Genomic DNA, 22,092 nt, shown 5'->3' with positions numbered 1-22,092 from the left:
TTACCTTCACAAGAGGGTTGCTCAATAACTGATACCAAATAATAGCTCTAACTAAACTATTTAATCTTGTGCTCTCTAAATTATGACGCTGCTACACGGAATACCCAGTAGTTCTTTCAATAAAAAAAAGAAAAGATTTAGTTTTGTAAATACCACCGTCTCAATCATTTCAGTTTCGTGACTTATTAACTGAAAATATGAAGTCGTTAAAGTCGTTTATTTCTAGAGGAGACACTGTGCTGCATGCCTAACATAAACTGTAGATATTTACATTTTTTTTTTAAATAATGAAAACTAAGACAGTAAAAATAACGATAAAGAACGTGACATTGTTTAGTTGCTATAGAAACTTTGACCTTTTGTGCAATTATAATTGCACAACAGGTCAAAGTCCCGCTGACACGTCCTCACACAAAAAATGACTCTGTCTAACTTTATTCTCTCACTCACACACTCACTCACACACCCACACACGATTTGTGCAATTTACATTTGCAGTGATCGATTGTAATAGTTTGTACTGGATTATAATATAGCCTACTACCCAATGAAAAATTGTTCGCTCGTATCATTCTGACCTCCAAACACAAGGGGGCAGCAGATTTCTTTCCCAAACCAGGTCTCATTCATTTGAAATTATTCACCAGTTATTTGTTCACCAGTAATGATAATCTTTAACATGTTCTCACATTAGAATATTGTCCATGGGGCATTACTCCTGTAACTCTGAATGACTCTAATACTCTCTCAGGACTCCTGCAAAGGAGTCAAATACCTTGATGACATTTGAACTGGATTGCATGTGACTGAACTGTATCATGGAAGCTACATGTACAGGTGAGTGGGTTGTGTTCGTACAGGTGAGTGGGTTGTGTTCGTACAGGTGAGTGGGTTGTGTTCGTACAGGTGAGTGGGTTGTGTTCGTACAGGTGAGTGGGTTGTGTTCGTACAGGTGAGTGGGTTGTGTTCGTACAGGTGAGTGGGGATCACGGAGGCTCAGTGCAAACTCAAGCAGGCGTAAACACAGCCGTGGTTGGCTGAGAGGAGGCAGGGGGCAGTCCTCAGCTGGCGCGGGGGGAAGACAGTCCTTGGAGTGGACACGCCCCCTTACTTGTCCCGCAGCAGGTAGAAAACCACAGCCTGCAGGTAGTGTCCACACACGCACGCCGCTGACACCAGCCAATGGGACCGGAAGCTGGAATCTGTGTTCACCACACATTTGGTCACGTCAGCCTGTTGGAGGAGAGGGAGGGCTGCTTTAGATAGAGGCAACCACCTACAAGCTGCTTGAACTATTAAATATTTTTCATGTAGCAGAAGCTTTCATCCAAAGCGAAATGCACCACTGTTCTGTATATATGTGTGATACATTATGTACAGGCCTGTGTATTTCTGGTATTTTGTGTATTTGTACATTTCTCCTATTTCCTCTTCTTGCCTTATGCAAAGCCGCAATTTCCCATTGGGGATCAATAAAATACCTACTGTTACCATCATACTGGCACAGATGTCTGAAGCCATGTTTGTAATACTGGCTCACCATAGCATGTTGTGTCACACAAAAGACTTCTGACTGTCATCCAACTACTAAACAGTTTTCATTGGTGGTTTTGTAGTTTAGGGTCTTGAACTTTGAGTTTTAAATAACTTTCAAATCATCTAAAAAAAAACCTGGGAAGATGTAGTGAGCGGAAACACAGTGACTGTCCTGATTTTGTTTCACAGCCAAAACTAACACTGTAATCTTAACACATGTCAGCATTCCGCTTTTAACAATTGGCCAAAGGTTCTCAAAGGCAATAAAACAGCTGAATATCAACAGAGAAACAGCCGTCAAGTTCCACTTGAGCCCTGTGAACCTCAGGTTCACGGACGCCTACAACGTCTGTAATCACGAATCCACACAAACAGCCGTTCAGAGAAATAGGCCCCTCATTCTCCCCCTTGTGCCGAGTTATACAACGTATTATCTTCCATTTTGTAACGTCCCACTTATCCAGAAGAGTTCACTGCCTCAGAAGCGGCTCCAGCCACAGGCAGCCCTGAGGGACACGCTTGGTCCAACTGTCTGCTGCAACACATCGCTTCAGACGGCCGCAGTCTTAGTTCTCTCTGAAGACCAGCCACCAGGGCAGAACCCAGACAGAGGCACTATGCCAGACCCAGTCCAAGTTCTGTCTGTGCACCACTTAAATACTAATTTAACTCATACTAAAGTAATCTCACTTTGATGTAATTTGTGTTCTTCAGCAATGATAGCATAGAGAGGGTGTCCTATGTATGCACAGTATCTCCCAACCACAGAACCACCAAACCGTGTCTTCCATCATCGTACTTCAATCTGTCGTGAACTGCTTAAAGAGCGCAGTCCCTCCCAAACAGATAAGTAACCCTGTCCTAGACACCTGATTTAACCAGCTCCCCTACTGTGCATTTGTTACTTTCAGCATTGTTGAATAAGAACAGTGTAAATCATGTCTGCTAAGTAGTCCTTCCTACCTTCACAGCATAATACGCATACCAAGGACTTAACCTGCCAGACCATGAATGCAGACAAGTCAAACATCCCCCCCACCCCCCCCCCCCCCTATATGCAGCCTGTGCCCCTCCCCTACCAACACACCCTTGGGTATCTAACCAGAAACACCACCTTGGGTATCTAACCAGAAACACCACCTTGGGTCTCTAACCAGAAACACCACTGATGTTGGATGGTGATTGGGCCTTCTTGCGTGTCTCTGCAGTCTCTGGGGTGGAGCTCAGTGGTGAAGCATAGAGAACTCGAATGCAGATAAAGAGGTCAAGGTTTGAATTCCTCCACCCTCGCATTGCTTTGAATAAAAACATCTGCTGATTATGTAAACATGTTGTGATTGTTCCTGTGGTCGCACCCAGCCCCCTCTCCTCTTGAGCCAGGTCACCAGGCTCTTGCGGACGAACTCTCCCATGCAGTCCACGATGGTGTGCACCATGGCAGGATGGCCGTGACGCACGCAGTCCACCGCCAGCGCCCCCGCCACAGCATACAGAGACACCACCTTCCCCCACGTCACACCTGGGAGAGAGGGAGCGAGGGAGGGGAAGAGGAGAGAGGGAGAGGTGGAGAGGTGAAAAGATGGCAGGATATACTGACCCTGAATAACAAACCCTCTTAAAAACCACACACACACCACACTGGTACTGTAAACACAAATTCTTCTTAACCTAAAGCACAACCTCTCGGCTTGATACCAGACAAAGAGAGATTAAATAAAGAGGAAGAAAGAGCTGATGATCATGTGGTTTGTGTGCAGGCCTGTGAGGAGCGAGGCCTCAGTGGGGCTGTGAGGCCTCAGCGGGGCTGTGAGGCCTCAGCGGGGCTGTGAGGCCTCAGCGGGGCTGTGAGGCCTCAGCGGGGCTGTGAGGCCTCAGCGGGGCTGTGAGGCCTCAGCGGGGCTGTGAGAACACTGGGGGCTCTCTTCCCCTGCCAGAAACCTCCTGGTTTAAACTGGGACAAAGACGTTTTATAACCACAGAAGGAACCCAGGGCATCCGACCACCGTGCCCGTCTCACCCCCCACCTCCCCCAGGAACAGCTTGGGTTTGCCTGCCAGAGTGGGATTCATTATTTCTTATTAGCCTCGACAACAGATATTCATCAAACCTAATCCTCATGTTTTAAATTGGGATTTTCTCTGCTTACCCATTTATGGTGCAGGGAGAAGATTCAAGCTGGTGTTTGACACTTAAAGGTCTCAATGAGTATCATCACCATGTGTCTTGTAGAAAGAGCTGCATAGTGGAGATTTCTGTCTCTCTGAACAGCAAATCCCTTTTTAAGCTCTCTAAGGCTGCTTCCCAGACTGACCAGGTCTGTGACCGCAAAGTAAGACTGGTGTGGTCCCCTCTAAAACCTACATCTGAGATCAATCACAAATATATAACATATAAAATCTGTTTTTTTATGTTTGTAAAATGTATGTGCTTTATCCCTGACCTATCATGTTTTAACAGCAGATCAGAGTCGAGGAGAGCCATAGCTGGTGAAGGAAACTGTGTACCCTGTCCAGAGCCTGCGAGCCTCTAATCTAGCTGCCCAGGGCTTCCTCTGGGGAGGCAGGCTGCAGGGCTGACAGGCCTCCGATAAACTGTCAGCCTCACGTCTAAGTATCCTTGCGTGAGGGTTAAAATGTTGGATGTAAACATTTAAAAGTATTTACCAATGTAACAACTCCTCAAACCCAATCTGACATTGTTAAAGTTGTGGGATTTTGTCTTCAGTAGAAGTTTGGGAAAGATTGAACGCTGGCTTCTGTCTGTCAGATGACATGTTGAGAGATAGTCTTGAGTTAGAAACATGACTTCTCTTCAATGCTTTGCTCATGGTGCTGACGTACGGTGGAGTTTCACTTCGCTGTTCAACACCATATCAACCACACAGGTTTCTCCCTAAAAACATAAACTCCAAATCCAGTTTCCAAACACAAACAGAAAGAGGTCTGAACTTTGCCAGTGGCACGCCTTAGCGTCGTTCTGTCAGTCACTTCAGTAAAACGGCTTTGTAGTCCCTGAGGAAAAAAGGCTGGTTGTACTGAAGTTGCTGGGTGAGCTGAAGGGAGGGGCCCTGAAAACACTCACATGGCCACATTCTAGCCTAATATGGACTATTACTCTCCAGCCAGGCAGGCAGGAGACCTGCAGCAGAAACACGCCTGAATCTGATCCTAGACTGTTTATTTTACAAAGTGCTGCAAGGGCTCTCTCTCAGTGTCTTGCTCTAAAAATTGTCTATTTTTACCATCACTCTCAGGTCTTCTATAAATCAGTTAGAAGAGAGCCATAAAAGCAGAAAAATGACAGTTTCTTACTGCATAAAACGAGTCAAGCTTCTGCCTTGAATCCCCATTTGTTGTGTTTAGATTGTTTCACTGATAGTAAGTTCAAAAGTTCATCTCCTTTCTCTCCAGAACACCACGAGGCCTACCGCCATCCCCACCTTCCATTAACCTGTTGCTGGCCTGCCAACAAACGGCACGCAAATACCTCTGTGTCCAATAAAGTGAACTCTCTGAAAGCAGATCTTACCTGTGGAGAAAATGTCAGCAGCCACTGCTAGGAAGGCGTCCGACACCACGCTCTCAGACGCCACCGTGATGTTCAACTGGCGGGCTACATTTCGGTAAATGTTGGGCCGGAGGTATTCCAACTCGTCACCTGGGAGACAACACAACATAGGCGAGGTTCATAGAGGGACCTGCCTCTACCCGCCCCATCTAATGAGTCAATCGGCGTTCCAATCTGGTCATGAGATTCTGCTGTTGCGGTCAAATGAAAACATCATCACGCGAAAAGCTGAGACATGCCTGGCGTGGAGAAACAGGAACCTCAACACTCACCCAGCCAGAGGAGCACTAAGGACACCTCTCCAAGCGTGCCCCCCGATGCCGACAGTCCGTGCTCAGGCTTTGACCATCCTATTCCCGCTCGGTTCAACCGAGAGTGGATATAGTCCCTGCATAAGGCCTTGGACTGCGACACGAGTTCCTTGTCTGTTGGCGAGCGGTCGAATACTTCCATCACTTCAGCCGCGAACACAGACGAGCGGCGCAACATCTCCATGCCCCTCATTACCGCTGGCATGCACTCAAACGCCGCGCCTCCTAATCAGTCGCCGTGTATGGCGGTCGACTGTCAAAACAAATCTAGCCCTCCTCCCTCTGATGAGAATCTTCTGAGTATCTTCCTGAAATAGATTATAACAGAAACAGAGTTGAGTTCAGCCATGCAGATACAAAATAATCTAGACCTTTTATGTGCGAGTTAAATAGGCTGCGCATTATTACTGTTTTAATAGTAAATTTGAACTCCTGTTCCAAACTGTGAGACATGACATTCAATACTGGCCAGTGGATAATAATTGCGAGATAATTTCTGACAAAGGTCTGGTAGAGATAACATTTAGCAAAATAATGAACGAATATGACGAAGTTGCTCTGCCACGTTTGTCAGAGCAAAGGCACAAAGCCACATCAACATTACCCAACCTTGAACCGCTTAACTCCTTGGTGGGAAAATTGGGGTGCGAAGCGGTGTGTGATATTCCAGATCCATCTTGTTGATGTAGCCTACCGCGACTCAATGACAAATGAGGCAACGGAAAATTACTATTTCCCTCTTAATGAAAAAAACTTTTGAGGTATTTGGGCCCACAAACCCAGTACCCAGACGTTGTTTTGACCATTGAATAATGAATCGTGGGTTAGCGGCCAACCATCCGGTCAATTCGTCATGCTCTGAAACGCACCGCGCGCTCCGGCAACGTTTCCTTCTATGGACACTCATTCGGTTTAGTCCGCAGTCGGAGATAACGAGCTTTCACATCCACTGATGCCCCGCCTCATCCCATTCTCTGGTATTCCCTGATGGGGGAACTTTCCCCGTAGAGACTAGATCATTAGTAGTTGGGCAATTGTTCACTTTAACGTGAAATGTCTTGCTTGTCAGGTTGAGTGATATGAGATATTTGACTCGATGACGTGTCGGTGCATCAATGTCCATTCGTCCTGTTCTTAAACGCAAACTTTGGCAGATTTTTAGACGTCCATACTTTAACCATACCAACAGCCTTGCGCATGACATAACTGGAGCCTATACCCTCGATAATGCAATGGCCTGGCTATAAAATGCATCCAACGGCCCCGCAGCCAAGCTAGTAGTCAAGCACAGACAACAGACGACAAAAGGGCAAAAAGATAACGACGGAAAAGGGAAATTATTAGGGCAGATATTAATAAACCATAAATAATCCATTTCTTTTCCCTTCCATAGGCGCAGTTCTGGGGGCACGTTGGAAGCCCTGAAATTGTTTGTATAAAGGGATATACAAATAACATTTGATTGGGTTTGATTGCATTTCCAGCTTGTGTTGGAGTGTGGGCCTATTCTTCAGTTCTCCTCAGTCAAGTGGTTTAATTGTAGGTGTTTAGTGCCCTTTCAGATTCAGTTCATGTAGAAGAATATGCTGTCTGTGTTTAAAAAACCGTCACAATATCCACGTGCCCGACGCCCATGGGCTGTCAGGGAAAGTCCCACGCTTCAGGAGAAGGGAGATCTGTTTGGGCTTGCCCGGGGAACGGCCTCCGCTGCCACATTCTCCTCCATGATTCCTCTGGTGTCTGGCATTACTGAAGTCATCATTACCACATGAAATGCTCCCAGTATTACAGAAACAAGCTGATTCATGAGTGTGTTGACATTTAATGCATCATAATTAATTTTTAAATGTATAGGCCTACATGTTTATGTGAGAAAAGCTCGATTTAGAGATGTGTACTGGTGTCAAACAAACATCTATGCTTAAATAAACGTTTATATATTTATATTTATTGTGTAGGCTACTTCATTTACGAATCTGGATCATATTAATCATGGCAGATTAATGACATTTCTGCAATCTCGGAAACTGTCAATGTACATGATCATGGAAAAAAACGATTCCTCTATTTCCATTTTAGATCCCATTTAGGTTTATCGTTCACTATCACCTTAATGACTCTGCCATAATGTGGGTGGAGTAGCTGCCTGCCTCTTAAATATTGATAGGAGTCTTACATCTCTGACATCTGCTGTCCACAAGGATCACATTGTTCGGTAGTGACCATATGCTGCGCTGAGTTAACTCAATCTCGCAGGAGGTGAAACATTAATTTTCTCTGAAGGCTTCGCTGGAAAAGATCATTCGGATTTTCTACGGAAGTAAGAACACATTCTCAAAAATAAACAGTCTACATTCGGCGGAAAGAGACTCAACCGCAACTCCTCACCAGAAGCGATGGAACATTTCCTGTACACGCGCCAGAACCAGGTAATTGGGTCAGGCGTTAGGCACTCGCGGCCAAGCTAAACCAATAAGAGAACTGGCACAGCGGCGCGGGGATCCCTGTAATCCAGAGGGTGACATGAATGTACATGTTTATCTGAAATAAATAATGACAAAAATAAAAATCAAACTGCAATTAATATTGTGGAAAAAAAACAAACAAGCCATGAAACTGTATATAAAAAGTCATAGAGCAACTTTGAGGCTCAGTCAGGGCAAAAGTCCATGTAGGGAGGAACCTCTCATATAACTGAGTCAACTGGATGAAAGTGCATTCTCCTGGTCCTGAGGGTGTGGGCGGCATGGGCAGCTGCTGGACTCTGTGGCCCCACAGACATTGACTCAACTATGGACACGTTCGATCTGGTCCATGAACACACGTAAGGGTGGGTCCAGGGAGACTGGGTAGCAAAGGGCAAAGGTCACATTAGGTCACTTTTGTTGTGTTTTAATACTGAACTATGTTCTACATGTCCAGGAGTGCTAGGGTTGTCAACCCTGTTAGCGCAGCACAATCCTGTCACAGACTGTCGCCTCTGTTGCTTAGTAACCAAATCCTGTCGCTGTCACGTTTTGGTGTAAAGAAAAAAATGGGCCAAAAACACTTTGAACAAACAATTACAGCTGAAATCTACTATATTGTATATACATAAATATACTGTACATGAAACACTGAGATGAATGCATAACTTGTGTCTGAGTTCCCAGCTGGACCCAGAGCAGCTGTTCACCAAACTGGAGCGTGTTGGGAAGGGCTCCTTCGGGGAGGTCTACAAGGGCATCAACAGCCTCACTCAGGAGGTGGTGGCCATCAAGATCATCGACCTGGAGGAGGCAGAGGACGAGATCGAGGACATTCAGCAGGAGATCACCATCCTGGGCGAGTGTGACAGCCCCCACGTCACCAAGTACTATGCTTCCTACATCAAGGTACGCCCCCCCCCCCCCCTCCTGGAGGAGTGGAGACACAGGAGAACCTTCCAGAAACCTGGGAGAATGTCAGCACACACATTTCATAATCTCATTTTACTCAGAGGATGGTACACTGGTAAACTCGGGGGTATAGCTCAGTGGTTAGAGCGTTTAACTGCAGCTGCATGTTGAGGTTGCAGATTCAAATCTGCCTTGTCCTGTACGTTGCTTTAAATAAAACTGTCTGCTAAACAAGTCCATAATCATGGTAACGCCTGTACATGGTGTATTTGGTGATATTGTTGCATGAGAGGATGGTTGAGTAAAGCAGCTGTTCTGTGTCCAGGGAACCAAGCTGTGGATCATCATGGAATACCTGGGAGGAGGTTCTGCTCTGGACATGGTACTAAGCATGACCCCCTTCTCTGTCAAGTCGGATTCCAGCACTGTTTAACCTGTTTTCTTGTGGTCTGTGTATATGTGTGTGTGTGTGTGTAGCTGAGGCCGGGGCCCCTGGCGGAGGCTTACATAGCCACCATCGTGAGAGAGATCCTGAGAGGGCTGGACTACCTGCACAGTGAGAAGAAGATCCACAGGGACATCAAAGGTCTCCGGAACATTCCTCATCCAGACTCCAGCAGCCTGGTGCTCCAGCTTCCCCAGGCGCTGGGTTACACACACATAAACACATAAACACAAACACATAAACACATAAACACGTTTAATTTATTGGTGAAACTATAATTTTTTTATTTTTTTTTAATAAAAAGTGGGGAAATTTTAATTTTTTATTTCTAATAACGGAGGATACGAACGTTAAGTATAATTTTCTTCTTAAAAAGTGTCTGGGACAGATTTGCTGGGGACAGTTGCCCCCCCAATGTATAATAAGACCCACACCTGCATGTTATATATAATGTGTAATGACAGCGATGCCCTGCCTGTTATATATAATGTGTAATCACAGCGAGGCCCTGCATGTTATATATAATGTGTAATGACAGCGAGGCCCTGCATGTTATATAATGACAGCGAGGCCCTGCATGTTATATATAATGTGTAATGACAGCGAGGCCCTGCATGTTATATATAATGTGTAATGACAGCGAGGCCCTGCATGTTATATATAATGTGTAATGACAGCGAGGCCCTGCATGTTATATAATGACAGCGAGGCCCTGCAGTTTCCACCCTGACTGTGTTCCTGCGGCAGCGGCCAACGTGCTGCTGTCGGAGCAGGGGGACGTGAAGCTGGCAGACTTCGGCGTGGCGGGTCAGCTGACCAGCACCCAGATCAAGAGGAACACGTTCGTGGGCACGCCCTTCTGGATGGCTCCGGAGGTCATCCAGCAGACAGACTACGACTTCAAGGTCAAGAATTTACTACCTTAATTGTCCAGGTGCTGTAATTGAGATGTTATTGGGATCGGGGGGTGAGGGGAGGGATGATGGCAGGGACGAGGAGCATCTTTCACCACAACAAGAATGTTTTACATCTTAGGCTGACATCTGGTCTCTGGGAATCACAGCCATCGAGCTGGCCACAGGGGAGCCCCCACACTCAGAGCTGCACCCCATGAGAGTGCTCTTCCTCATTCCCAAGAGTCCCGCCCCGTCCCTGCCGGGAGCCCACAGCAGAGCCTTCAGAGACTTCGTGGAGGCTTGCCTCAACAAGGACCCCAGATTCGTGAGTCGTCTGTTTATGTAGGCTGATAACAAGCCTCTTTTGTTTAGACTTATTTGGCACGTGAATGTTACCACAGAGTAGATTTATGTCTGGTTGCTGGTTGAAAACCAGACAACTGAATCACCAAAGAGCCCTACTGTTGGTTTATTCACCATGCTGCACTTTCTAAACAACCTATTTCATCGTCCCTTTGGATGAAAGCGTTTGCTGAACGCTGACCTCAGACGTAAGCGTCTCTGTTCTGTCTCTCTCCTGTTCTGCAGCGGCCCACAGCCAAGCAGCTGCTGAAACACAGGTTCCTGACGCGCTTCACCAAGAAGACGTCCCACCTGACAGAGCTGATCGACAGGCACCGCCACTGGAGGGCACGCGTCCCTGACAACACCTCCAGCTCCGATGACTCAGACACGTGCGTAGTCAGTCACCATGGTGATCAGTACTGTATCACTAGCCTATAGACCACCGCAGAACTCATCACAGCCACATTAGGATGTGTTCTGTGCTGAAAGATCCAAGGCAGTAACACTGCCTGTGTGTTCAGATACAAGGATTAAACTTTGAGAAAGTTCCATGTCTGAATCTACAATCCAGAAGGTGGTCTAACACTGATAGTGTATGTGATAACAGTGAATGTGTTAGTGATAATCGTGAGTATGTGAGTGATAACAGTGAAAGTGTGAGTGATAACAATGAGAGTGTGATTGATAACAGTGAGTGTGTAAGTGATAACAGTAAGTGTGTTCCTGCAGGGAGGCTGATGGAGGTGAGGGAGATCAGGACCCTACCTGGACATTCCCCACAGTCAGACAGCGACCCCGCTCCACCCCCAAGCAGAAACACCTGCAACACTCCGAGCAGGTAGACCAGCACCTGCAACACAGAACACAGAACACAACTCACTTTACCCTGTTTGGTGAAAATCACTTCCTTTATAATTTGGTAACTGTAGAGTTTTCCCTGGTCTGGCTTAACTAAGCCAACCCAAGATTAGAAAGTGTAAAGCTGTCATTGTGCTTATGCCAGCTGTCACCTGTTACAGGTGAGACCTTCCACAGCAGAGGCAGGGAGACAAGCACAGGCGGCAACGTCAGACATCACACCCATCCTGCAACAGGTAACACCTCCTCACCTGGTCCACCGCACCTTCACCCCCACCTGTCCCTGTGTGACGTCAGGGTGTGCCCTACAGCTGCAGCAGGGCGGGGCTGGAGGGCGAGGCTGGGGGGCTGTGGGGGAGCTGCAGCAGGCCATCTCCCTGGCTGAAGAGTCGTGTCCAGGCATGTCAGACCGCATGCTGGCCCACGTCTTGGAGAGAGTGTGCAGGTGAGAGGGGCTCCAGGTCTGTTAACCAAACAAATCCTAATCCTGTTTGAATCTGGCACATTTAGTATTGTCCATTTGGTAAGTATCAATTTTCTAGCATTTTCCACACCATTTATGTGGTCTTCTACATCCAGGTTCTCGTCGAATGGCATCAGGTATGACTTGTCACAGTAAAGGCTGTCCTCACCAGCGCCCCCCTCTGGTAGAGAGCTGCGTAGACAGGATGTCTCCTCCACTCTGCCCCTCGAGTGATGCTGAACCTTCATCCCAGGCCGCCTGACCACCCTCAGACACACAAGCTCACCCCAGCGGTCCTCAGGGAATAATCAGCGCTGACGATATTGCATGACATGATTCTTAATGTTGTACAGGGAAACACCACTTGGTGGAGTGTGTACGTACAGCAAGACGGCCATCTTTAAGCTGCTCTGAAATCAAGAGACAAAATCGAGGAGCTAGAACTGTTGTTTATATTGTTTCCATTTTATTTGTTACTTTTGATGCAATAACATGAGACTACAGGCAAGCCTCTCTGGGCCTTCAGACACACTACACAATAAATAGAGTTACACACTGTACAGCAGAGGCCAGGTGTGTGTGTGAGAGAGAGAGAAAGAGAGACAGAGATACGGCAGGAGTAGGGTTTAGAGGTGCCCTCTAGAGAGATAGAGGGAGAGAGAGAGAGAAAATTCCAGTACTCATAAAAAAGATAACAAAACCATAGACCAATGTAGTGTGTGTGTGTGTGTGTGTGCGCGTGTGAGACATCAGTCATGTCAGTATGTGCTCAGTTAATGAAATACAGCAAGACATAACCGTGTACAGTTCTCCAGTTCCTCCTCCAGTCTCCAGCCCTGTTAGATCACCTGGTCCAGACCGCAGGGTTAACACAGCCTGACTCACCTACGTAAAAGTAACTAAAAGAATAAATGGTTTTAATAAAGATAACCCTGATGAACTAATAGCTTGTACCTCTAAACCGTCAGCCCAGCAGACCACATGATAGTATTCACGAGGGCTGTAGCCACACTTGACATTTCTAGTCCCCCAACTCCAGAACCAGCGAGACAGGAGACACAGTGATGCTCCCTTCCCTATCTTTCTTTGAAAGAGTAACTGGATGCAAATGATGTCTGTGTTTGACCAATGAGAAGAGGTCATGGTTTGAGAGCGGGCTGATTGAACTAAGGTATTTATTGTGAATAGAACATCCACAAACACAGGAAGTCCCAAACAAAGGAAGTTAGCAACAGTAGCAGAAATTTGCTTTCTCCAAATAACTGAGTGAAAAATATCCCAAAAACTAATCAGGTTGGACATTTCAGTGAAGAAAAAAAAAAGAAGTAACAAAATGTGGTTGTTCAACAATGGGATACCTTATTCTCCAAAAGTAATAATAAAAAAGAAAATAAATCTGCTTCAGTGTTGTTAAATAATAATGTTTGTCACAATTTCTAGACGGTTAGAAAGTTCAGTTCACAAAGAAGAAAGCCCAGCTGGTGAAGGCGGTTTTGGTGTTCAGCCTGGGTCCCTTACACACACCTCCTCTTCCTACCTCAGAAACACGGAGACTCCTCTGCCTCGATCCGCACAGCACTGTCCACAGACATGCTGCATACTTTGATAAGTGTAGACTGAATCGTCTCAATATTTCGTAAACATCCAAAACAGAGAAAGTTCCAGACCACCTGTCCTCTGTTTTCAACATACATGAAGCCCTTCTGAAGATAGCTGGGAGTGTCATCATCACCCAGCTTCACCACCTGACTCCACCCAGATTCACCATCTGACTCCACCCTGCCAACACCTTCCCATTCCCTTCATCACAGACTCTCCCAGTCAGGAGACAACAGGAAACAGTCACCTTCAACCTGGCAGAGTCCTTCACTAATACTGCGAACCCTTTAGGAGTGATCCACCATCCTCTCAGGGCACCTGAGGCTGGTCTCTGCAGTGTAAACAAACAATCCCACCAGCCTCCCAGTTCTCTGCTACATCAGATGGATTTACACAGCATTCCCTCTTTACCAACACTTAATCTTATACACTGGAATAATAATTATTATTTTCAAAACGGATTACCAAAAAATAAACATTTTAAACAACACTGTCCCACAGTAGCGTCTAGAGGAAGGTTTGTATGAAATGTAAAAACAAAGACATGAAAACCAACTGCCAGTCTTGTCCAGTCCCGAGTCCTCACTGACCCGATGCCTGCCACACCCAGGGAGGACATGTGTTGGTTCCCTGCTGTGTGAGAGTCTAAGAGGCCCAGCCCCCAGCCCCCAGCCCCCAGCCCCCCTCAGTTCCCGTTCATCTCTCCAGAACCCTTGGGGACTAGCAGACTGATCCTGCCTGTGGAGCTGGCAGCACTCTTGATCACCTCCATCCATCTGGGGAGGGGAGAAGAACAAAGAGATCAGCACAGCCTCAGCACAGAGTCAAGAAGCTGAATTTGTATTTTCCAGGCACAGTGTGAAGTCACCACAGCACTGCTACCAGACAGGACCACAGTTATAATAACACTGTCCAACACAACAGCATACCTCTCAAAGGTGTACTCGCTCTCGGCCCGGAAGTAGTAGAGATGGGACTTGAACTGCAGCTTGAAGACGTACTCCTTATGGACGCTGTCGGCCTCCCCGGGGCTGCTCACGCTGTAGCCCAGCAGGGGCAGGCTGGCCAGGGGGAAGTCATCCTGGAAGAACACACATGGAAACAAACCAACACTTCTCAGTTCACCCGGCTGTGGTACTGAGGTATATACCAGGTAACAGAGACCAGGGTGTGGTAATGAGGTGTGTACCTGGTGAGAGAGGTCCTTACCTGGTGAGTCTTGTAGAAGAACAAGCAGAAGTTGGTGAAGACCACCCAGAGCTTCTGCCAGCCGTTGCTGTTCTTGAACTTCCTGAGGAGGTACCCTGAGAGCTGGTTCTAAGAGAGGGGGAGGAGAGAGAGGGAGAGAGGGAGAGAGGAGAGAGAGGGAGAGAGGAGAGGGGAGAAGAGAGAGGGAGAGAGGAGAGGGGAGAAGAGAGAGAAGTTAGAAGAGAGAAACTGAAGAACCAGTCAACAATGTGCAGCTCAAGAGACCTTTAGAGACATGTGCTTATTTTACTTGATTAAATCTTGAGTAGAATCATTCTAGCTGGGATGCTGACACTAAAATAGATCCACGTCTTTGCAACCATCCTATCTGAGTGTGTTGGAGCCTTGTTTATAGAGAGGACCAGGTCTCCCAGAGGCGTGGGCCTGTCTGCTGGGCTGGGCTACCTGGTTCATGCGCAGGTAATCAGAGAGGGAGAGGTTCTGGTTGCGGTACCAGCAGACGTGAGTGATGGTGTTGGGCCGCTGGGCCTGACCCAGGAGGTAACGAGGGGGCAGCTCTGGAGACACGGCCGGGGAACAGAACACTGAGACGGCGGAGGAGAGAGGTGAGGAGATGAGAGGTGAGGGGTGAGGAGAGGAGAGAGGGGAGGAGAGAGGTGAGGAGAGGAGAGAGGGGAGGAGAGGAGAGGAAAGGGGTGAGGAGAGAGGTGAGGAGAACGGTGGGGAAGAGAGGAGAGAGGGGAGGAGAGGAAGAGAGAGTCCGGATAGAGGAGGACAGGAAGTGAGACCACAAAAAGACGCAGAAAGAGCAGAGTGGGGTGTGGAGAGAAGAAGAGGAAGAAGAAACAGAAGAATGATAAGTTATCGTGTTAGCAGTGAGAGAACAGGAAGTTATGTTAGCAGTGAGAGAACAGGAAGACAATACAAGAGAAGGTAGGAGGTTCTCATGCAGGGCAGAGAGGAGATTCAGAAAACATCTTCATCCTCATGGATCCTTCATCTGTGGTGCTCCACATACAGGGGGAAGAAGAGAGAGACCAGAGAGACCAGGCTGAGAACAGCTGGCCCCAGACAAGGAGAGCGCCAGGGAGGAACATAACATGGAGACGGGTGGATGAAAGATGAACTGGGGGGGGGGGGGGAAGAGAGAGAGAGAGGGAGAGGGAGAGGGAGAAGGGGAGGGAGGGAGAGGAAAAGCTATGGGCTCCTATAGCAGACCTCTGTCTGTCTGATGCTGCCATGGCAAAAGGATTCTCGTGCTAACCCTGACTAGCTACACCTGAAGTTCTAGTGGTGTGTGTGTGTTTGGGTATGTGTGTGTCTGTAGGTATGTGTGTGTGTACCTCCACAGCCAGGCTGTGGTCAGACATGGACACGCTGGTGTTGCGGTGCCAGCACACATGCATGGTGGTGTTGGCACGGTGATGTGTATGCTTGTCCAGGGAGCCGTGAGACGAGTGCAGGTCATCCTCCGACTCCTGCTCCAGACACACCTCATCTGAAGACCCTGGGGTGGGAGGGGGGGAGGAGGAGGGGAGGAGGGAAGAGGAGGAGGAAGAGGAAAGAGGGGAGGAGGGAAGAGGAGGAGGAAGAGGAAAGAGGGGAGGAGGGAAGAGGAGGAGGAAGAGGAAAGAGGGGAGGAGGGAAGAGGAGGAGGAAGGGAGGAGGGAAGAGGAGGAGGAGGGGAGGAGGGAAGAGGAGGAGGGGAGGAGGAAGAGGAGGAGGACATGAGGAGGAAGGGAAGAGGAGTATTTGAGGAGAGGGGGAGGAGTCATCTAGAGATCTATGGGGAGGAGGCTTTCCATTGGTTGGCAAGATTCAACCAATGAGGGCACCATCTGGGACCAACATCAAAAACATTCATAAACACATAAGCACAACAAACACTGCTTCCCCCCCACCCCCCCCCCCCCCCCAACCATTCCTGAAGGGTTACTTCATCCCCAGGGTTCCATAGGAAAAGAAATATGAAAACAAAAAAATACTAAAGTGAAGAAGCTCCCATTCAATGTAGAGTGTGTGTCTGAGAATGTGTGACTGTGAGAGTGTGTGTGTAAGTAAGTGAGAGTGTGTGTGTGTGTGTGTGTGAGAGAGCGTGTGCGAGTGTGTGTGTGTGTGTGTGTGTGTGTGTGTGTGGGGGGCACAGGGAGCTTACTGTTGGAGCGGTCGTAGACAGCATGGTCCAGCACAACGTCGCCCTTCTCCAGGGCCTTCCCTGCCCGGTCGATGGCCTGGTTCAGATCCTCGATCCACTTAGACATCTCCACCCTGGAGCTGAAACCAGACAGACAGGGTCACCAGGGAGACTGGGTGAGAGAGACAGACAGACAGAGTAGTAACAGTGCTGTGAGTACATACCTAGCTGCCACCACGATGGTCCTCTGGGCAGAGTAGATGGTGAAGCAGTGAGGAACTGACCACTCGTTCTCACTCTCCTCCACCTGAGGGAGACATAACACTGAGCCCAGGGAACCCCACAATAGCCTCTACTGGGGTCAACGGCCTCTAATGGGGACAACAGCCTCTACTGGGGACAACAGCCTCTAATGGGGACAACAGCCTCTACTGGGGACAACAGCAATGGGGGGGAGGGGGGGGAGAGGGTGGGCAGTACTCACCGGAGCATCCAGCACTATGAGCTGCAGCCATGAGTGAACCAAGCAGAGAGACACGTTACACACAATCACCCCCTGACCTTCCCTGTCCCCCCCCACACCTTCCCTGTCCCCCCCCACACCTTCCCTGTCCCCCCCCACACCTTCCCTGTCCCCCCCCACACCTTCCCTGTCCCCCCCCACACGCCCTGTCCCCCCCCACACCTTCCCTGTCCCCCCCCACTCGCCCTGTCCGCCCCCACACGCCCTGTCCCCCCCCACACGCCCTGTCCCCCCCCCACGCCCTGTCCCCCCCCACACCTTCCCTGTCCCCCCCCACACTTTCCCTGTCCCCCCCACACCTTCCCTGTCCTCCCCCACACGCCCTCTCACTCACCATCACACACCCCCTCTCACAGGCGAAGGTCACCAGAGGTTAAAGGTCAGTTTGTACTCACAATCATGCCATGTAGGGGCAGCTGGCCGTGAACCTTGAACTGGTTGGTTGCTGTGACACCCTTGCTCGTGTACAGGAGCATGTCTGAGAACTGGAGGGAAACACAGCTTGAGACACTGAGCGGCTTCCAGGTGGACAGCTCGGGTGGGCGGGTTCCTGGAACAACTCCTACATGAGCTACACTGCTGAGGATGGAAGGGTCTGCAGAGCCCAGCAGCAGCTGGTCAGGCTGGGTCTGCAGAGCCCAGCAGCAGCTGGTCAGGCTGGGTCTGCAGAGCCCAGCAGCAGCTGGTCAGGCTGGGTCTGCAGAGCCCAGCAGCAGCTGGTCAGGCTGGGTCTGCAGAGCCCAGCAGCAGCTGGTCAGGCTGGGTCTGCAGAGCCCAGCAGCAGCTGGTCAGGCTGGGTCAGCAGGGTCTACTCACCAGGAAGAACATCCTCTGCTGCAGTCCTTTCTTGGTGAGCTTGTACAGGCAGCCCTCTCGAATAAACTCCTGGAAAAACACAGCGCTCTCATCAGTCACAGTCCAGCCAAGACACAGCTGCTCTCAGCAGCGCCCCCTGGGTGCTGCCCCCACCCTGCCCCCTGGGTGCCCCCACCCTGCCCCCTGGGTGCCCCTGGGTGCCCCTACCCTGCCCCCTGGGTGCCCCTGGGTGCCCCTACCCTGCCCCCTGGGTGCTGCCCCCACCCTGCCCCCTGGGTGCTGCACCCACCCTGCCCCCTGGGTGCTGCACCCACCCTGCCCCCTGGGTGCTGCCCCCACCCTGCCCCCTGGGTGCTGCACCCACCCTGCCCCCTGGGTGCCCCTGGGTGCACCCACCCTGCCCCCTGGGTGCTGCACCCACCCTGCCCCCTGGGTGCTGCCCCCACCCTGCCCCCTGGGTGCTGCCCCCACCCTGCCCCCTGGGTGCTGCCCCCACCCTGCCCCCTGGGTGCTGCACCCACCCTGCCCCCTGGGTGCTGCACCCACCCTGCCCCCTGGGTGCTGCCCCCACCCTGACCCCTGGGTGCTGCACCCACCCTGCCCGGTGCCGTCAGGTTGTCGATGCCGATCAGGTCCCTCTGCAGCTCTGTCAGCTTCTGGAAGTTCTCCAGACGCACCAGGCTGCCCTGGAGCTGGGCCGCAATGTCTGCTACCTCCTCCAGAGCCTCTGAACACACGCACACGCACACGCACACGCACACGCACACGCACACGCACACGCACACACACATCAGAGATTAGTATATTTCAATGCTTCTCAACAGAAAATAACAGTTGCTTTCCATAAACATAATCCTTCACCCAAGGAGATAAAATAAATGGGTCGGCTTCTGAAACATTTCATGTAATATTGTCATAAATAATATTTAAACTGTGTAAAGCAGACATAGATGTAAAGCCCTATACAGTGATGCTACGCTGGTGGTATAACACACAGCCCAGACAACAATGTGTGACTGCTCCTCTAACACAGAGACACATTCATCTCTCTCTCTCTCTCTCTGCTCTTACAGAGTGTGTGTGTGTGTGTGTGTAGCCACAGTCAGGAGCCCCCAGAAGCAGTCTGACCTTTGCAGTCGTCGTGGTCTGGGTGCTCGGGGGGGTAGTGCCCCCAGAGGCGCTGCAGGATCAGCTGGTAATGCATGAGGCGCTGGATGGGCTTCAGCAGGAAGGTGTTGAGGGGCAGGTAGCACACCTTCTGCAGCTCAAACTCCTTGTACACTGTCTCCAGCTTCTTCAGCCTCTTGGAGGCCTTCTCCAGCTCCGTCAGAACCTCATCATGCTTTTGCAAGTAGCTGGTGAACTCCTGCTGGGCCAACGCAGCAGGGGGGAACATCACTGTAGTGTAACTAACCCTCACAACCCTCCTGACTGCTGCTCCACTCACCAAACCAGACTACAGTCTAGTCTGCAGTCTACACATCTAGTCTCCAGACTGCTGGTGTGGTCTCACCTTCAGAGCACATCTAGTCTCCAGACTGCTAGTGTGGTCTCACCTTCAGAGCACTCATGTTCCTCAGCATGACGTCTCCGATCCTCTGGTAGTCTCCCTTCACGTGAGCGTTAGAGCGCCCCTCCCTGGACACACGCACACAATATCACTCATTTCCCCCCAAGGAACTGGGTGTTACCCAGGAAACAATATCTTTACATAATACAGATCACGCAAAACTTAACCTGAACTGTACTGGAGTTCAATGAACTCTGTATGTAGCTTCAGGCAGTCTGCTAAAAGACTGAAGGTAAACAGTGTAGGGGCAGGGTGACAGTGTTGGGGCAGGGTGACAGTATAGGGGCAGGGTGACAGTGTAGGGGCAGGGTGACAGTGTAGGGGCAGGGTGACAGTATAGGGGCAGGGTGACAGTGTAGGGGCAGGGTGACAGTGTTGGGGCAGGGTGACAGTATAGGGGCAGGGTGACAGTGTAGGGGCAGGGTGACAGTGTAGGGGCAGGGTGACAGTGTAGGGGCAGGGTGACAGTATAGGGGCAGGGTGACAGTGTAGGGGCAGGGTGACAGTGTAGGGGCAGGGTGACAGTATAGGGGCAGGGTGACAGTGTTGGGGCAGGGTGACAGTATAGGGGCAGGGTGACAGTGTAGGGGCAGGGTGACAGTGTAGGGGCAGGGTGACAGTATAGGGGCAGGGTGACAGTATAGGGGCAGGGTGACAGTGTAGGGGCAGGGTGACAGTGTAGGGGCAGGGTGACAGTGTAGGGGCAGGGTGACAGTATAGGGGCAGGGTGACAGTATAGGGGCAGGGTGACAGTGTAGGGGCAGGGTGACAGTATAGGGGCAGGGTGACAGTGTAGGGGCAGGGTGACAGTGTTGAGGCAGGGTGTGGCAGTGTAGGGGCAGGGTGACAGTATAGGGGCAGGGTGACAGTGTAAGGGCAGGGTGACAGTGTAGGGGCAGGGTGACAGTATAGGGGCAGGGTGACAGTGTAGGGGCAGGGTGACAGTGTAGGGGCAGGGTGACAGTGTAAGGGCAGGGTGACAGTGTAGGGGCAGGGTGACAGTATAGGGGCAGGGTGACAGTGTAGGGGCAGGGTGACAGTGTAGGGGCAGGGTGACAGTGTAGGGGCAGGGTGACAGTATAGGGGCAGGGTGACAGTGTTGGGGCAGGGTGACAGTATAGGGGCAGGGTGACAGTGTAGGGGCAGGGTGACAGTGTAGGGGCAGGGTGACAGTGTTGAGGCAGGGTGTGGCAGTGTAGGGGCAGGGTGACAGTGTTGAGGCAGGGTGTGGCAGTGTAGGGGCAGGGTGACAGTATAGGGGCAGGGTGACAGTGTTGAGGCAGGGTGTGGCAGTGTAGGGGCAGGGTGACAGTATAGGGGCAGGGTGACAGTGTAAGGGCAGGGTGACAGTGTAGGGGCAGGGTGACAGTATAGGGGCAGGGTGACAGTATAGGGGCAGGGTGACAGTGTAGGGGCAGGGTGACAGTGTAGGGGCAGGGTGACAGTGTAAGGGCAGGGTGACAGTGTAGGGGCAGGGTGACAGTATAGGGGCAGGGTGACAGTGTAGGGGCAGGGTGACAGTGTAGGGGCAGGGTGACAGTGTAGGGGCAGGGTGACAGTGTAGGGGCAGGGTGACAGTATAGGGGCAGGGTGACAGTGTTGGGGCAGGGTGACAGTGTAGGGGCAGGGTGACAGTATAGGGGCAGGGTGACAGTGTTGGGGCAGGGTGACAGTATAGGGGCAGGGTGACAGTGTAGGGGCAGGGTGACAGTATAGGGGCAGGGTGACAGTGTAGGGGCAGGGTGACAGTGTTGAGGCAGGGTGTGGCAGTGTAGGGGTAGGGTGACAGTATAGGGGCAGGGTGACAGTGTAAGGGCAGGGTGACAGTGTAGGGGCAGGGTGACAGTATAGGGGCAGGGTGACAGTGTAGGGGCAGGGTGACAGTGTAGGGGCAGGGTGACAGTGTAAGGGCAGGGTGACAGTGTAGGGGCAGGGTGACAGTATAGGGGCAGGGTGACAGTGTAGGGGCAGGGTGACAGTGTAGGGGCAGGGTGACAGTGTAGGGGCAGGGTGACAGTATAGGGGCAGGGTGACAGTGTTGGGGCAGGGTGACAGTATAGGGGCAGGGTGACAGTGTAGGGGCAGGGTGACAGTGTAGGGGCAGGGTGACAGTGTTGAGGCAGGGTGTGGCAGTGTAGGGGCAGGGTGACAGTATAGGGGCAGGGTGACAGTGTTGAGGCAGGGTGTGGCAGTGTAGGGGCAGGGTGACAGTATAGGGGCAGGGTGACAGTGTTGAGGCAGGGTGTGGCAGTGTAGGGGCAGGGTGACAGTATAGGGGCAGGGTGACAGTGTAAGGGCAGGGTGACAGTGTAGGGGCAGGGTGACAGTATAGGGGCAGGGTGACAGTATAGGGGCACGGTGACAGTGTAGGGGCAGGGTGACAGTGTAGGGGCAGGGTGACAGTGTAAGGGCAGGGTGACAGTGTAGGGGCAGGGTGACAGTA

At 50.6% G+C, this 22,092-nt stretch overlaps 3 protein-coding genes across 10 annotated transcripts in view; 1 reads left to right on the top strand and 2 right to left on the bottom strand.

Moving 5' to 3' along the window:
- Positions 1–202: 202 nt before the first annotated feature.
- boka (BCL2 family apoptosis regulator BOK a) lies at positions 203–7,957 on the bottom strand. Of its 4 annotated transcripts, none has more exons than XM_062450771.1 (5): positions 7,591–7,957; positions 5,376–5,722; positions 5,065–5,193; positions 2,892–3,055; positions 203–1,233 (listed from the first exon to the last, which is right to left on the bottom strand). In XM_062450771.1, exons 2-5 carry the CDS (start codon positions 5,617–5,619, stop codon positions 1,108–1,110), a joined length of 663 nt encoding a protein of 220 aa, XP_062306755.1. In that variant the 5' UTR covers positions 5,620–5,722; positions 7,591–7,957; the 3' UTR covers positions 203–1,107. The 4 variants fall into 4 exon arrangements, with proteins under 4 accessions (XP_062306755.1, XP_062306754.1, XP_062306753.1 ...); XM_062450770.1 differs by lacking the exon at positions 7,591–7,957 and adding an exon at positions 6,019–6,648; XM_062450769.1 differs by lacking the exon at positions 7,591–7,957 and adding an exon at positions 6,024–6,648.
- stk25a (serine/threonine kinase 25a) lies at positions 6,905–13,207 on the top strand. Its single transcript, XM_062450767.1, has 11 exons — positions 6,905–7,843; positions 8,567–8,788; positions 9,117–9,173; positions 9,269–9,377; positions 9,984–10,141; positions 10,272–10,457; positions 10,721–10,866; positions 11,207–11,315; positions 11,497–11,571; positions 11,647–11,780; positions 11,915–13,207. The coding sequence occupies exons 1-11, from the start codon at positions 7,811–7,813 to the stop codon at positions 11,952–11,954; spliced, it is 1,269 nt and encodes a 422-aa protein (XP_062306751.1). The 5' UTR covers positions 6,905–7,810; the 3' UTR covers positions 11,955–13,207.
- Positions 12,243–22,092, bottom strand: part of farp2 (FERM, RhoGEF and pleckstrin domain protein 2) — a 35,852-nt gene continuing 26,002 nt past the window's right edge. Inside the window, exons 17-28 of one of the 5 annotated variants that reach the window (XM_062450761.1) lie at positions 19,636–19,717; positions 19,208–19,448; positions 18,676–18,806; positions 18,080–18,148; positions 17,659–17,748; positions 17,225–17,245; positions 16,965–17,047; positions 16,762–16,880; positions 15,950–16,113; positions 14,607–14,714; positions 14,327–14,478; positions 12,243–14,173 (exon numbers count right to left, since the gene is read on the bottom strand). In XM_062450761.1, the coding sequence (XP_062306745.1) occupies positions 14,083–14,173; positions 14,327–14,478; positions 14,607–14,714; positions 15,950–16,113; positions 16,762–16,880; positions 16,965–17,047; positions 17,225–17,245; positions 17,659–17,748; positions 18,080–18,148; positions 18,676–18,806; positions 19,208–19,448; positions 19,636–19,717 (1,351 nt within the window). In that variant the 3' untranslated portion in view covers positions 12,243–14,082. Of the gene's footprint in view, positions 14,174–14,326; positions 14,479–14,606; positions 14,715–15,050; positions 15,191–15,949; positions 16,114–16,761; positions 16,881–16,964; positions 17,048–17,224; positions 17,246–17,658; positions 17,749–18,079; positions 18,149–18,675; positions 18,807–19,207; positions 19,449–19,635; positions 19,718–22,092 lie in introns of all 5 variants that reach the window. The other 4 variants (XM_062450765.1, XM_062450762.1, XM_062450763.1 and 1 more) reach the window with 4 other exon arrangements.

The sequence above is a fragment of the Osmerus eperlanus genome, chromosome 24 (assembly GCF_963692335.1).
Source record: "Osmerus eperlanus chromosome 24, fOsmEpe2.1, whole genome shotgun sequence".
Taxonomy (NCBI): domain Eukaryota; kingdom Metazoa; phylum Chordata; class Actinopteri; order Osmeriformes; family Osmeridae; genus Osmerus; species Osmerus eperlanus.
The sequence above is the reverse complement of the archived record's forward strand: the minus strand, read 5'-3'. Positions and strand labels throughout refer to the sequence as shown.